The sequence below is a fragment of the Myotis yumanensis genome, unplaced genomic scaffold (genome assembly GCF_028538775.1).
Source record: "Myotis yumanensis isolate MYYU_CA2020_CCGP unplaced genomic scaffold, mMyoYum1.0.hap1 SCAF_20, whole genome shotgun sequence".
NCBI classification, from domain to species: Eukaryota; Metazoa; Chordata; class Mammalia; order Chiroptera; family Vespertilionidae; genus Myotis; species Myotis yumanensis.
Genome location: NW_027223771.1, coordinates 813482 through 829495, shown reverse-complemented (window position 1 = coordinate 829495; position 16014 = coordinate 813482). Strand labels below are relative to the sequence as shown.

General features: G+C 52.8%; 1 protein-coding gene and 1 pseudogene across 1 annotated transcript; both read left to right on the top strand.

Annotated features, from left to right (window-relative positions):
* Positions 1 to 7808: 7808 nt before the first annotated feature.
* Positions 7809 to 14321, top strand: LOC138998547 (uncharacterized). Its single transcript, XM_070400701.1, is given in 4 exon segments — positions 7809 to 7873; positions 9720 to 9861; positions 12502 to 12577; positions 12580 to 14321. Coding segments are annotated over 4 exon segments (2025 nt in total).
* LOC138998455 (uncharacterized) lies at positions 10764 to 12332 on the top strand (annotated as a pseudogene).
* Positions 14322 to 16014: the final 1693 nt, after the last annotated feature.

Genomic DNA, 16014 nt, shown 5'->3' with positions numbered 1-16014 from the left:
CTTCTCTCAGAGCCAACAGCGTATGCACCATCGTAGGAGACTGAGTGTAATATAGTGTTACAGGGAATCGAATTGTGTCCCCCCAAAAATATGTCCAAATCCTAACCTCGGTACCTGTGAATGTAAACTCACTTGGAAATAGGGTCTTACAGGTGCAGTTAAGCTAAGTATTGCAGGATGAGATTATCCTGAATGTAGGGGTGAGCCCTAAATCCAACAATTTCTAAGAGAAGGGAGTGGGCGGTTTGAGACAGGCACCGAGCGTACAATGAAGGCCATGAAGAGATGGAAGCAGAGACTGGAGTCATCCGCTCGAAGGCATAACTCCACGTGGGACGCCAGGAGCCGCCAGGAAGCTGGAGGAGATGTGGAAGGATTCAGATGGAGACCCCCTACAGGTTTTGGACTTCCGGCCTCCAGAATTGTGAGAGAATACATCTTGATTGTTTTAAGCCACTACGTTTGTGGTCATTTGTTCTGGCAGCCCTGGGAAACAGATATGGGTACTTTGAATGGGATCCTGAAATGGAAAAAAATTGACATCAGTGGAAAACTGATGAAATCCAAATTAAGTATGGCATTTAGTTAGTAACATATTCATATCGGTTTGTTAGTTGTGAGAGTGTACCATCGTCATGTAGGATATGAACAACGGAGGAAACTGGGTGTGGGCTATATAGAAACTGTGTATTATTGGCCCAGCCTATTGTAAATGTAAAACTATTCTAAAATTTAAAAGTTAATTTTAAAACTGCATGGGAAAAATCTGCATTGACACAGGTGGAGTGTAACTTGCAATGCAGCCAGTGGGTGGTTCTGTCCCACACACTGTGTGTCTCAGTAGACGACCTGCCAAGGCCTGTGAGTTGCCCAGTGGGCTACGTCGACTCCCTTCTCACCACTTTTTCCCATGGCCTTGCCCTCACCTCTCCTGTCCCCTTAATTTTTTTTTTTGAATCCTCACCCAAGGATATTTTTCCATTGATTTTTAGAGAGAGTGAAAAAGAGAGGGAAAAACAGAGAGAAACATCGATGTGAGGGAATCACATCGATTGGTTGCCTCCTGCACGCACCATGACCAGGGCCCGGGTTGGGGAGGAGCCTGCAACCAAGGTACATGCCTTTGACCAGAATCGAACCCGGGACCCTTTGGTCTGCAGGCCGATGCTCTATTCTCTGAACAAACCAGCTAGGGCTCCCGTCCCCTCACTTTAATTCAAGTGTTTGCCTTCAGCTGAATAGGAATCAGTCCTGACCTCTTTATAACCCCATGAAGAACATCGTCTGCTTGGAATTATTATTATTATTATTATTTTAGGTGAGAAGTACAGAAACTTTATTGCAAGCAGAAAAACTTTATTGTAAACAGATACTGTTGGGGTCCAACCCCAGCAGGTCCAGGGGTCCCCAAAGGTGTGGACGGAGTCGGCGAAGAAGGAGTGACACAGAGGCAGCGTTCAGGTGATGATCATAGTCAGGTTCTTCTTGTCTGGTTCTAGCCAGGTTCTCCAGCCAGGTTCTGTCCAGGTTCTCTTGCCATGTTCTCTCGCTAGGTTCTCCAGGTTCTCCAGCCAGGCTCGGTCGCCAGGTTCTGTCCAGGTTATGTTGCCATGTTCTCTCGCTTGGTTCTCCAGCCAGGTTCTGTCCAGGTTATGTTGCCATGTTCTCTCGCTTGGTTCTCCAGCCAGGTTCTGTAGCCAGGTTCTCCAGCCAAGTTCTGTAGCCAGGTTCTGTCCAGGATCTTTTGCCATGTTCTCCCGCTAGGTTCTATCTCTAGGTTCTGTCTGGAATTATTTTTGATTCAGAATGAGTGAGCCCTGAGTTTGGACAGGACCCTAACCATCATTTTGAGGGTGTCTGCCCCTCCCAACTTTTCTGAGAATTTTTTACCCCCACAGCATGGATGTCTCTGTCACCATGCTCCTATGTTTGAATCATGGGACTCCACCCCCATGACCACCACTGATTGAACCAGGACCGAACACCTGACTCAGACGAAGCCAAATTCAAAGTCTTGCCAATGGCCTTCCAGATTCTTGGGAAAGAATATGAACTAAAAAATGCCAGAATCAGAGCTGAGAGCTGAGTCACCACAGTGGGGCTGGCCTGGAGCTGATCTCATCCCCTCCCCACCCCTCCTTTCCGCAGCCAAGTTGCTTGGGTTTTCCTTGGGTCCAGTGAGAGCTGACTTCTCTCCAGAAACCTCACCCAACCTGAGCTGCGGCGAGAAGGTCACTCTTACTTTGTAACCTAAAGGACACTGGCTAGGAGAGCCACTCTGTTAAACTCCCCGTTCCGCTTGGGATCAGGTAGTTGTGGTTGTTCACCATTTGCTTGAATACCATCAAAACAAGAATCTCACTTCACCACGCAACCCGTTTCGTAGTGGACAGCTCCGCTTCTTAGATGGGTCTTTTTGATTTTGCTTCAAGAAGTGTTCCTCTTATTTAATCTGATATCTGCCTCAGTGACACTGAGGTGCTGATGAGAAAACTGAGGCTCAGAGAAGTTTAATAGTTTTCCAGAGTCACATAGCCAGTTATAAGTGGAAGGGCAGAGGTCTTCTGACTCCCAGTTCTATTAGCTTTCCACTTTCTCAACTGCTTTTGAAACGAGACACTGGCCTGGCTGGCGTAGCTCAGTGAGGGGCATGCAGGAGGCAGCCAATCAATGATTCTCTCTCATTATTGATGTTTCTGACTCTCTCTCCCTCTTCCTTCCTCTCTGAAATCAATAAAAATCCATATATTTTTTTAAAAAAAAGAAGTGTTCCTTTTCATTCCAGTTTTGCCATTCTGGGCCCTTTACAACAAGACCCATATTGTGTGTCTATCTTTATTGTTTTATTTTTTTATTTATCAAAGTAATACTTGCTCGTGGTTTTTAAAAAGTCAAATCTTACAGAAACCACCCTAGCTGGTTTGCCTCAATGGATAGGACATCCTCCTGCAGACTAAAGGGTCCCGGGTTTGATTCCTGTCAAGGCACATGCCTGGGTTGCAGGTTCGATCCCCAGTAGAGGGCCTTCAGGAGAAAGCCGATCCATGATTCTCTCTCATCATTGATGTTTCTCTCTCTCTCTCTCTCTCTCTCTCTCTCCCTCTCCCTTCCTCTCTGAAATCAATAGAAGTATATATTTTTTAAATCTTACAGAAACCTTGCACAGGCGTTCTAATCCCTTTCCCACATGACAGCCCTTCCAAGGTTTGACGACAGTGACCATGCAGCCTTCTCTCTGAGCTGGGAACCCTCAATTCTTTCCTCATTTCTCACTCAGTTCACAGTAATTCCAAATTTTGCCCCAGATCTGATTCTCAATTATTCTGCACTCAGTCAGAACCCAGGGAGGGGAATATGATCTCATGTGTGTATACTGAGATGTTGTGCTGAGACTAAAGATTGAATACTGCCAGGGAGGGTATTTGAAAGAGGCAGACCAACGAGGAAGAAGGAGTGTTAAGAAGCTGCATGCCTGCTTCAGGAGGCCTCAGAGCTGAGGGCTTGCATGTTAAGGTTGAACCATGAGGAAGAATTGTCACTGAGGGAGAGAATGAGAGAAAGTCCTGGCCCGGATCACAAAGGCGAACAGTGGTAGCATATGGCACGAAAGGAGTGGACGGGACCGTACCTTTTGGGACTTCTGCTCGGACTCCTGCTTACCCCCCATCCACAGCACAACAAGTGCCTGACTGGCCTGGGAGGTGCTTTCCATTCTCAGAGTGAAGGGAGATTTCTGCTTTGGACCCAGGCCAGACAGAGATGTGGGATGGTGGAGTGGACTAATCACGCCAACAGACGCTGTGCCTGGGAGTGAAGGGGCAGCTGGCACAGCCAGGCACTTGTTCTGCACTTGCAGACAAAGGCACTCAGGAAGCAGCCTCTGAGAGTCAGTCAGCTCTTGAGTGGAACTCTGGTTCTGATGTGGCAAAATATCCCAAGGAGGAAAGGAAAGCACAGGTGACAAAAGAAATCAACAAGCTGTAAATGGAGAGAACCAAGATGGTGGCATAGGTAAACACCGGAGTTTGCTGCCTCGCACAACCACTTCAAAAATACAACTAAAAGACGGGACGGACATCATCCAGAACCACAGGAAGGCTGGATGAGTGGAAATCCTACAACTAGAAGGAAAGAGAAAACCATACCGAGACTCAGAGGAGGCGCAGTGCGGAAGTAAAATACTGAGGTGCGGAGGTGCATGCGGAGCGGGCTGGCGGCTGAGGGCGCAGTTGTCGTTTTCAATCGGGAGGGAGTCTCAGGCTCTGAGCTCCAGATCTGGGCGAGTCTCTAGGGACCCAGACTCATGCGGGAGAAACGGGACTGTCTGGCATCGGTCAGAACTCGAGGGCAGCTTTCTCTCCGAGGGGCTTGCAGCGATTATCGGGACATTGAGAAGCAAACCTCTGAGGGCAGGACTCAGAGCAGCCATAACTGCTAGCCCCGCCCTGTTGATCCCGTGGGACCCACCCTGACCAAGCCCTGCTGGGAGGCTTTTGCTGAATAGCCGCAGGCAAAGGCTAGATTAGCACCTCCCTAGAGATCCAGGAGCCAGGAAGCCCAGAGGTCAGAGCGGGACCATCCAGTTTGCAGCTCCATGGAACCATAAAAGACACACTCAGGGGGCAGACTCAGCCAGCACCAAAGCCCCATTGAAGCAAGTCTTGCCCCAGAGGGGTGTCTCCAGCACAGAAGTTCTCCCACTGCAGACACAGCTGATTCTCACAGCCAATTGGCCTGGAGGTCAATTCCTCCCAGTGATAACTACAACAATCAAGGCGTAACTAATAACAAGCTGTAAAAGAACACAGGAACCTGGCTTATAAGCTCAGAATTTTAAAATAACAGGCCCCGCCCTAGCTGGTTTGGCTCAGTGGACACAAGTGTTGGCTTGCGGATTGAAGGGTCCTGGGTTCAATTCCGGTCAAGGGCACATGCCCAGATTGTGCGCTTGATCCCCAGTCGGGGACTTGCAGGAGGCAGCCAATCAAAAAGACAAGCCATTCAGGGATGGGACAGGAAACTCACTTTATAAATTAAAGATTGCTTTTATCTCCTGAAACTTAGTTTCACAATAAGATTCTTTTCTGCTTCTAGAGACATCACTCGCTCATATTCTAACCAAACTGTCTTGTTTTTAAAAGCCAGTATCTCAATTAGAGGAGAAATAAACTGTATTAAAGCACGCAGCTTTGCCGGGGATCTTTTCTTCGGCAGTGTGCCCGGGGCAAATCTCTCTCCTCTCCTCTCCTCTCTGTTTGGGCTTGGGGCCTGATGTTATTGCGATGTCAGCTGCTTTGAGCCAAAGTCAGAGGCTGGGACCAGCATCATCTCCGTAGGAAGAGAACCAGGTGAGAGACAGTCTAGTGCAGCCGTGGGCAAACTACGGCCCGTTTGAAATGAATAAAACTAAAAAAAAAAAAAAGACCGTACCCTTTTATGTAATGATGTTTACTTTGAATTTATATTAGTTCACACAAACACTCCATCCATGCTTTTGTTCCGGCCCTCCGGTCCAGTTTAAGAACCCATTGTGGCCCTCGAGTCAAAAAGTTTGCCCACCCCTGGTCTAGTGGCTGGTTTTCAGAAGGCCCTCCTCCTGAAAGTTTCCATCAGGGGGCTTAGGAGGAGAGGCGTGAATTGGCTCCTGTGTGTCAGCAGGGAGGGCAGGACAGCAGCTGCAGACCACAGGACCCAGGAGCTCCGCGGCTGCAGGACTCTCTGCTTCTCGGTGTGTTTGTGTCTTTCTGCATGGCGACCTTCCACTGAGTTGGCTTTCTCCGTCAGGTTGAGCTCATGGCCATCAGAAAATCATGGACTCACCTGGTAGTTCACGTCCCTGACAGCCAATTGAAAAGGAAAAAAAGAGCAGAACTCCAAGCGTGTGATTGATTCTCCAGAGTCATGTGCCTCCCCTAGACCAACCTTTAAGGCCCAGAAAGTGGGATGTGCTCTTTCTTTTATATATATATATATACACACACACACATACATACACACACTAGAGGCCCAGTGCATGGATTCATGCATGGGGGGTGGTCCCCAGCAACCTGGACTGTGCCCTCTCCAAACCGGGGCCCCTCGGGGCATGCACAAAGTGGCAGGCAGCCGGGGAAGAGCTGGAGCTGGGCTTGGCGCTCAGCGCTCGGTGCTTTAAACCACTCTCCGCTTGCTCCTTACCGCTTGCTCCTTACCGGTGCCACTGCCGCTGCCGCAGAGGCAGGAGAGGCTACCTGTGCTCACCAGCCATGAGCCCGGCTTCTGGGCTCCGGCTGTGGGAGTGCACTGACCACCAGGGGGCCCAGTCACACAATACCATGAACTCGGTTGCTAAAACAACAAGGCCAAGATCAAGGTGCTAGCTAGCTCAGTGTCTGTGAGAGCACTCCTCCGTGTTTTCAGAGAGCCACCTCACGTGGCAGGGAGGGAGGGAGCTCCAGTCTCTCTTCTATTTTTTTATTTTATTTTAAAATATATTTTATTGATTTTTTACGGAGAGAAAGGGAGAGGGATAGAGAGAAACATCAATCAGCTGCCTCCTGCACATCTCCTGCTGGGGATGTGCCCACAACCCAGGTACATGCCCTTGACCGGAATCGAACCTGGGACCTTTCAGTCCGCAGGCCAACGCTCTATCCACTGAGCCAAACCGGTTTCGGCTTATTTTATTTTTTAAATATTTTGCAAACAAGAGGGAGGGAATGAGGGAGGGAAAGAGGGAAGGAGGATTCATTCACAGCAGGACGTGATCAACCAGGAACAGCAGGGGGGAAGGGCATTCCTGCCACTCAGGCCTCCCGCCTGCTTGCAGGTGCTTCTGCCACAGCTGTTTGTCCAGGGTGGCCCGCAGGCGGAAGGGCACACGGCAGTGGGGGCACTCAAAGCGGGTTCCGCCGGGCCCCAGACCGTGTATGCGGCGGCTAAGCTTGCTTTTCTGGACACAGGCAAAGGAGCAGAGGTCGCAGGTATAGGGCCGCTCCCCGGTGTGTGAGCGCCGGTGCACAGTCAGGCTGCTGCTCTGGGCACAGGCGTAAGAGCACTACTGGTCACAGGCATAGGGCTGCTCGGCCGAGTTCAGGCACATGTGCACCCTGAGGCTGGTGAAGGAGCTGAAGGTCTTCAGGCACAAGGGGCAGGTGGGGTTCTGCCTGGGGGGGCTGTTCGCCCAGGAGCCCTCGGCCTCCACTTCCTGCCCCACCGCTGCTAACCTGGCTGCAGCCACCTCGGCCAGGCCCAGCAGCGGAGTCTCTGGGGCCTCGGGTTCCGTCTGGTAGATGGACAGTCCGTGGTCCCACTGGGCATGGCGCAGCATCTTCCGGGCCTCGGTGAACTGTCGGCCACAGTGGAGGCAAGTCAAGGCCTTCGGGTTCTCAAGTTCTGAGTCCGAGCCACGGCTGGGGCCGCACGAGGGCTGACAGCCCTGCTTCTTGTGGTCCACGAAAGCCGTGATGGCCTCCAGCGGGAAGGTCTGCAGGCAGAGGCCGCAGGTCAAGATATCGGGGTGTCTGTCAGTTCGGGGCTGGCGGTTGTAAGGATCAGGGACCAGAGAAGTCCACGGCGCCGGCGGCACCGACTGGTTCTGCAAGATCTGGGCGAGGAGGGAACGGGAGGGGGTGGGCACTGGGATAGAGGAGGAGCGGGGTGCGCCCCCGAGGCGGCCCGGCATGGGCACCTCCTCTGGGGGACCCCGCTGCAGCCCCGCGGCCTGTAGGGGCCACGGATGTGGCTCGGGCTTCACGTCGATGACCGGGTGCCCCATCTCTATCTCGTCGTCGGTGTGGGAGGTGGACTTGGGGTCTACTCGGCGGGACATGGTTCAGGGTGCGGATGATCTGGCGGGCTGGGTAGCTGGCGAGCTGGGTAGCTGGGTAGCTGGGTAGCTGGGTAGCTGGCGAGCTGGCGAGCTGGCGGGCTGGCGAGCTGGCGGGCTGGGTAGCTGGCGAGCTGGCGAGCTGGCGGGCTGGGTAGCTGGGTAGCTGGCGGGCTGGGTAGCTGGCGGGCTGGCGGGCGGAAGGTGCGCGAGGCGCGTGCGCTTGGGCTGCGATGCTCAAGTAATGACTGAGGCGCCTGGCCTTGAACTTTTATCTGTGCCGGCCTGGCCGTGGCTCCGCCCACCAGGGCGGGGCCTGATGGGAGCAGAAGGGGCTCCTGCAGGCACCTGGCTGGAGACAAAACTCAATCTGAGCCTTGCCCACGGGGATTGGCTTAAGGACTACACCTAAGGGCACCGAGCTCAAGCGGCCAGCATAGGAACGGCGACTTCAGATCCCTTTTTGGGGGGCTGCTGAAACTGAGGCACAGCATCCCCACAAACACCCAGGAGGGAGAAAATGGTAGGGGCTACGTTTCCCACTGTGCCCCTAACAGTTTCTTGGACTCTTTCAGTAAATACATAATAAAAATCCACTGGGCAAACCTCTATTGCGTGCCTATGGTGCACCAGGTACCGTTCTGAGCACTGGGGACATTGCAGCGAACCCAACAGACAATAATCCCTGGCCCCCGAGTTGACTGGTTCAGGGAGACTGGTTAAAGGTCAAGCAAAAGCAGTGATTCTTAAAATATATATATATATATTCAGTTTACTGGTTTACGCTCAACAAGGTAACTATGTGAGAGAGTGCCTTCCTGGGTGATCAGTGTCACCTGGAGCCAAACAAAGCTAGGAAGGGTTATAAAGGGGCGGGGTGAGTTGGTGCGGGAGGGGGGACTCAAATTTCTCCCCGCACCAAGGAAAGGTATGGGGGCGTTGAGACCTGAGGGATGTGAGGAGTCAGCCAGTCTCTGTTCAAGAATAACAAGGGGAGACAAGATGGGGGCGGAATAGGTGGATGCGTCCCAGGGCTTGTCCCTGAGCAAATAGAATGAGCAGCTGAAACCAATAACACCCACCCCGAATTGGCGAAGGAGACTCAGCTGGTGAGACAGTTTGCAGCCGGGAAGGGCAGAGTTCCCCTGGAAAGGTAAAAACCAGGGATCTGGGCAGGAAAGTCTGCCACACCTCTGAGCCCAGAGGGTCCGAGGGAGACTGCACGGCACCCAGCCGTGTCCCTTGGGACAGGCACAGCCCCTGACTGGGGGAAAGGAGATCCGAGAGGCTGTTGGCGCCGGGGGATTTGAGATCTGGGTTCCGTAATTATGGAGGACTGAGCCTAGAGCGGGCAGCCTGAAGCACTGACCAGACCATGTGTTATGGGGTAGGGGACTGAGTCATGAAAAAGTTACAGAATGTTACAATGTTATAGAGTAAAGGGTTACGGAATGTGTTGGGGGGGGGGAAATGAGACATGTAAATTGAATGTGCTCGGAGGGAGGGGGGGATGTAGGAGTAAGAAGTGCGTCAGGGTCAGTGGGAGAAGGATTGTTAGATTGTCTTAGAAAAACAATGTGTTATGATATGCTCCAGCCAGGTGTGACTCTGTTTAACCTTAATGGGATGCTATGTAGTTAATTTTTCTTAACACTGTCTTGCTATAAAGGATCATACTGCACCCTTGGTCTCTGCCACATGCCTCGAGGCTTCCCAGAGGGGGAAGGTACGGGCTATGGTCAGCTGGCCAGCTTAATAAAGGCTATTAAATTTAAATTCTGAGTCGGTGGTCTATCTCGTTGAGCCAACCCATAACATTTGGAGGCCCCAGCGAGATACCCGGCAGGGAGGAGAGGGACCCCTTATTTAAGCCTGGAGGCTCTCCCCTGGCAGGGGTGAGAGGGACCCCCTATTCAAGGCAGGAGGCTCTCCCCCACTTGTCGCCGGGCACTCAGCGAGATACCCCACACCTGTGGAGAACGACTACCAAGGAGGCCTCCAGTCCACCCAAAACTTTCAATTCGGAAACCGAGCCACCTGGACTCTCGAGAGAGGTAAGGACCGGTCGTTAAACAGGAATTGGGACGTCCCACGGAAGGACCTACATGGAGGGCTGGACGCAGCGGTACTCCTGGTCCTGACCCGCGGCCACGACGGTGGCCGGGGTCCCTGGTTCGTGCGGCTGTAGGCTGCACTGGGTTTGTCTGTTTGGTGTTTGTTGTCTTGGTGTTTGTCAAAATGGGTCAAGGGTCGTCGTCGTCTGCTTCTGTGTGCACCCCGCTGCAATGTTTTTTGAACAATTTTCAGGACTTCAAGAAGCGAGCTGAAGGATATGGTCATAATGTTAATGCTTTCGATTTGCAGAAATTCTGTGAAAGGGAGTGGCCCACTTTCCAGGTGGGATGGCCGGACGTAGGGACTGATGATTTAACCACTGCTCATCGGGTTCACCATGTTGTCTATGGCCGGCTGGGTCACCCCGACCAAATTCCCTATATTCAAGTGTGGGTCGATATTTTGACTGAAAAACCAAGGTGGTTACAGAGTTGTCAGGATAAAGAAAAGAAATTGGGACAGAGACAGACAGTCCTCTTGGCCTTAGCCAAGAAGGGCAAAACCCCCCCTGTTCTGCAGGATACGGGCGAGGAGGCACTCCCCAAGGTCAGGCCTCCCCCGTATGCTCCTCCCTCCACTGGTACCACGGTGGCAAGTGACCCCGGTCAGGAGCCCCGGCCTTCTCCACAGCCGGTTTCCGGTTTCCGTTCCTCCGGGAGCCCCAGTCCAGGGCCCGGCTCCGTTTTCCCCTTCTCTCACGAGGCGAGGGACAGCGTATGGAGAGAGAGAAGGAGGGGGGGAGAAGCTGCAGGACCCGGCGGCATCCACCAGTCCTGCAGCTCCCATATCGCCATCAAGGCCAGCAGGCCCTTTAGATTTAGGTCCAGACGGGCAGCCTTTCATGGTTTATGTCCCCTTTTCTACCAGTGACCTATATAATTGGAAGAACCAGACTCCTTCTTTCTCCCAGAATCCACAGGGGTTGATTTCTCTTTTAGAGTCTGTGTTTTTTACCCATCAACCTACCTGGGTTGATTGTCAACAGTTGATGCAAACTCTTTTCACTTCAGAGGAGAGAGAGAGAGTCAAGGCGGAGGGGAAGAGATTTGTGCTGGGTCCGGATGGGCAGCCTACCTCTGACTGAGATAGATTAGAGGCTGTGTCTCCCTCCAGGCGGCCTACCTGGAATCCAAATACTGAGAGGGGAAAGGAGGCTCTCGATCGGTATCGCCAGACTCTATTGGGGGCCATCCGAGCTGCTGCTCGGAGACCCACAAACCTTTCTAAGGTGACAGAGACAGTCCAGGGGCCTAATGAGAGCCCGGCGGCTTTCCTTGAGAGGCTGTGCGAGGCCTATCGGGTGTACATCCCCATTGACCCTGATGCCCCGGAAAATCGGAGGGCTGTCGTTGCTGCATTTGTTTCCTAGTCGGCCTCAGATATTAGAAAAAAATTACAGAAGTTAAAAGGCTTTGAGGGGAAATCAATTTCTGAGTTGGTTGAGGTGGCCCAGAAGGTTTTCAACAATCGGGAGGACCTGACGGCAGGTTTAAACACCCGGTTGGCCAAGGTCCTCCTGGCCTTAAACGAGGGAAAAGGCCCACGGGGCTGGAAAGACAATAAGGGCAAAAGAAAGCCTCCCGGAAAAAAAGAAGTCCGACCCCGGCTTGGGAAAAAATCAGTGTGCACTTTGCAAAAAGGAAGGACACTGGAGAAGGGAGCGCCCCGAAGGTGCGGGGGAGCCGAATCCCGTGCTGGTGGAGGAGATGGATTAGGGATGTCAGGGCTCAGCTGGCCCCCAAGAGCCCAGGATAACTCTGACAGTGGGGGGCCAAAAGGTGAACTTCCTTGTGGACACGGGAGCCACCTTCTCTGTCCTGCAACAGCCAGAGGGTCCGGTCTCTAAGGCTAAAATCCCCATCAATGGGGCAACTGGGAAAGTAAAATCCTACCCATGGACTAAAGGTCGGATCAGCGACCTAGGAAACGGCTCAGTGACTCACTCATTCCTAGTAATGCCAGAGTGCCCTTACCCTCTGCTAGGCGGGGATTTGCTGAATAAATTACGGGCCACAATTTCTTTTGAAGGGCCAGGGCCCGAGGTCAAATTGCAAGACCCAGGGACTGCGGGGATATATCTCCTGACATTGCCCTTACAGGAGGAATATTTACTACATGAGGAGGAGCCGGGGGAAGTCTCAGCAGATGCCTATCTCCAACAATTAAGGCAGGCTATCCCGGGAGTTTGGGCGGAGGACAATCCGCCAGGGCTAGCTAAACACCGGCCTCCAATTGTGGTCCAGCTGACCAGCAGCGCCACCCCAGTCAGAGTCCAGCAATACCCAATGAGCCAGAAGGCGAGAGCGGGAATCGCCAAGCACATGAAGAGGCTGAGAGAGGCTGGAATCTTGATTCCTTGCCAATCTGCTTGGAACACTCCCCTGTTGCCAGTACAAAAACCAGGGATTGAGGATTTCGGGCCGGTGCAGGACATAAGGGAAGTACATAAGAGAGTTGAGACTATCCATCCTATGGTTCCGAACCCTTACACTCTTCTCAGCCTCCTCAAGCCAGAACACCGGTTCTATAGTGTTTTAGACCTAAAGGATGCCTTTTTCTCCCTACCCCTGGCAAAGCAGAGTCAACCTATTTTCGCCTTCGAGTGGGTGGACCCGACAGAGGGAGAGTCCGGACAGTTAACTTGGACTAGGTTACCACAGGGTTTAAGAACTCGCCCACTCTGTTCGATGAGACCCTAAACCAAGACCTCCGTGAGTTCCGTCAGGACCATCCACAGGTAACTCTGCTCCAATATGTAGATGACCTCCTACTGGCCACGGAGGGGGAACAGGACTGTAGACAGGCCACTCGAGAATTGCTGACCACCCTAGATGATTTGGGGTATCGGGTCTCAGCCAAGAAAGCTCAGCTGTGCACTACCCGAGTGACATATTTGGGTTACAACATAGAAGCGGGTAGGCGAACTTTATCTTGCAGCAGAATAAAGGCCATCTTGTCAATCCCCAGGCCTACCACCAAAAGGCAAGTCCCGGAGTTCCTCGGGGCAGTGGGTTATTGCAGGCTATGGATATTAGGTTTTGCAGAAATTGCACGACCATTATACTCTGCAACGGGGGGGAAGGAGGCCTCCCTGGTCTGGACAGAAAAGGAAGAAGAGGCTTATAAGAGACTGAAAGAAGCGCTGGTAAGCACCCCGGCACTCGCCCTGCCAGACTTAACCAAGCCCTTCCAGTTAGATGTAGCTGAGAACAAAGGGGTGGCGAAAGGGGTCCTCACGCAACCCCTGGGACCGTGGAAACGCCCCGTAGCTTATCTCTCTAAGAGACTTGACCCAGTGGCATCGGGATGGCCCAACTGCTTGAGAGCCATTGCAGCCACCGCCCTGCTGGTAAAGGAAGCCTCAAAGCTGACCTTTGGCCAAAATCTCCAAGTAGTTGCCCCGCATGCAGTTGAGACCTTATTAAGGAGCCCCCCGGAGAGATGGATGTCTAATGCTCGCATTACCCAGTACCAGGTGTTGCTGCTAGACCCACCACGAGTCAGTTTCCTGAAAACAGCTGCCTTGAACCCGGCCACACTCCTCCTTGACGAGGAGGCAGAGCCTCCTTTGCATGACTGCGAGGAGACACTGACTGCCCTCACTTCCCTCCGAGAGGACCTCGTGGACCAGCCCCTGCAGAATCCGGATGAGACCCTCTACATGGACGATGGGAGCAGCTTTGTAGAAGGAGGTACCCGGTATGCGGGGGCGGCAGTAGTGACACAAAAGGAGATTCTCTGGGCACAGGCCTTAGGACGAGGCACCTCAGCCCAAAAGGCAGAACTCGTAGCACTCACTCAGGCTCTCCGGTGGGGAAAAGGAAAAAGAGTGAACATTTTCACGGACAGTCGGTATGCTTTTGCCACAGTACATGTGCATGGGGCCCTATATCAGGAAAGAGGTCTTTTGACATCAAGAGGAAAGGACATTAAAAACGCTTCTGAAATACTTAACCTCCTGGCAGCCATATGGGGGCCAAAGGAAGTGGCGGTAATCCACTGCCGGGGACACCAGAAGGGAAATAGTCCTGAAGCACAGGGAAGTCGATTTGCAGACCAAACCGCCAAGGAGGTGGCTAAAAGACCAGTAGGGCCCTTGGAGGTTCTCGTCGCCCTGCCAGCACGAAGGCTCCCAGAGAAGCCTACTCATCTGCCAGAGGAGCAGAGGCTAGCTGAGAAGCTGAGGGCCCGGAAAGGAGAGGCTGGATGGCTAATTCTGCCAGATGGGAGGCCTATAGTACCAGAAGCCCTGGGGCGGACTATCGCTTCCCAGACCCACCAAAGCACCCACCTGGGGGAACGAAGCTATCAGAATTACTGGGAAGAGAATTCTACATCCCAGGGCTCCAGAAAATATCCCAAGACTTGGCCAGAAGGTGCCAAGTATGTGCCCAGGTGAACCAAGGACCCCCTCTTGTGGCCGCGCCGGGACAGCGATTCCGAGGTCAGAACCCCGGAGAACACTGGGAAGTAGACTTCACGGAGATGCCAGGAGGACTAGGAGGGTATAAATACTTGCTGGTTTTCATTAATACCTTCTCTGGCTGGCCTGAGGCATACCCAACCAAGGCAGAGACAGCACAGGTAGTAGTTAGGAAACTCCTCTCTGAAATTGCCCCCCCGGTTTGGCCTGCCACTATATATGGGGTCTGATAATGGCCCGGCGTTTATCGCCAAAGTTACACAATCCATAGTTAAGGCCCTGAGAGTAACTTGGAAATTACATTGTGTTTATAGACCACAGAGTTCTGGACAGGTAGAGAGGATGAATCGGACCTTAAAGGAAACATTAACTAAATTAAAATTAGAGACTGGCGAAAACTGGGTAAGTCTCCTTCCTTTTGCTCTCCTCAGAGCTAGGTGTACCCCGTACATAAAAGGACTCACCCCTTTTGAAATTATGTTTGGCAGGCCGCCACCTCTTCTTCCCCGCCTAAGGGAGGAAGAAATTGCCCGGCCGTCTACCCAAAGTTTGCTTAAGTCCTTACAGGCTTTGCAGAGCAGCGCCACGTCGGCACAATGGGTGGTGAGAGCCGTACGAGAAGAGGACGCACCGAGAACCAGTCCGACGCAGCCTGCCTTCTCTCCGGGTGACCTCGTCTGGGTGAAAACGTCACGACCCTGGCAGCCTGGAACCTAGATGGGATGGACCCTACCAGGTGGTGCTGAGCACTCCAACCGCCATCCAAGTTGCAGGAAAAAGACACTGGATCCATCGTACACAGGTCAAGAAGGCGAACGACAGCGTCGAGGGATGGCGGGTCCAGAGGACCGGAGACCCGTTAAAGGTCAGGCTCACTCGGTGTTCATCCTGACTCTTCTCGTCTGCATGCAGCCGGGATTGGGAAATCCCCATTCAGCCAAGAATTACTCTTGGGAGGTCACACGGACTATTGATGGGACTGTTATAGGTTCTGTTGTAGGAGTAGGGGTGCCTGTCATCCGGACCGATCTCTGCAAACTGTTTGGAAAGAACTGGGGAAATTCCCATAGTCAATCCATGTCGACCAGGTATGGCTGGGGGGACCAACCCTGGGCCACCGGAAGCAAGAGTTATGGGTGCGGAACCTTGGCCCTAGAGCAAGGATTATGGTACACTGAACATTATGTCTGCCCCCGGGAAGGGGGGTAGTGACTGTGGAGGAGAGGACGACTTCTATTGTGCCTCTTGGGGCTGTGAGACCCTAGCCCTGTGGAAGAAACCTCCCACCGACAAGCTCCTCCAACTGACCAGAGAGATTCGACCTGGGGCCCCAAAGAAGAACTGCATTGTCGGAGATTGCAACCCCGTCATCCTCATGCCTCTTGCCTGGTGGACTGACCAATGGGAAGGGGGAAAGACGTGGGGGCTAAGACTCTATGTCAGCGGCCGAGTCCCTGGCCAGCTCTTCTTCACCATTCAGCGCCGGGCTCTTCCCCGGTGGCTCAATCCGATTGGCCCCTTACTTCCCCTAGACAAACAAAAGAGGCCGAGCTTGCCAACAGCACCCAGCCCCAGAAAAACCTCCTTGTTCCCCTGAGTCACAAAAACCTAGGAACCCCAGCCCTGCTCCATCTACAGAACAGCTTTTAGGAGCAGACGCAGGAAGACC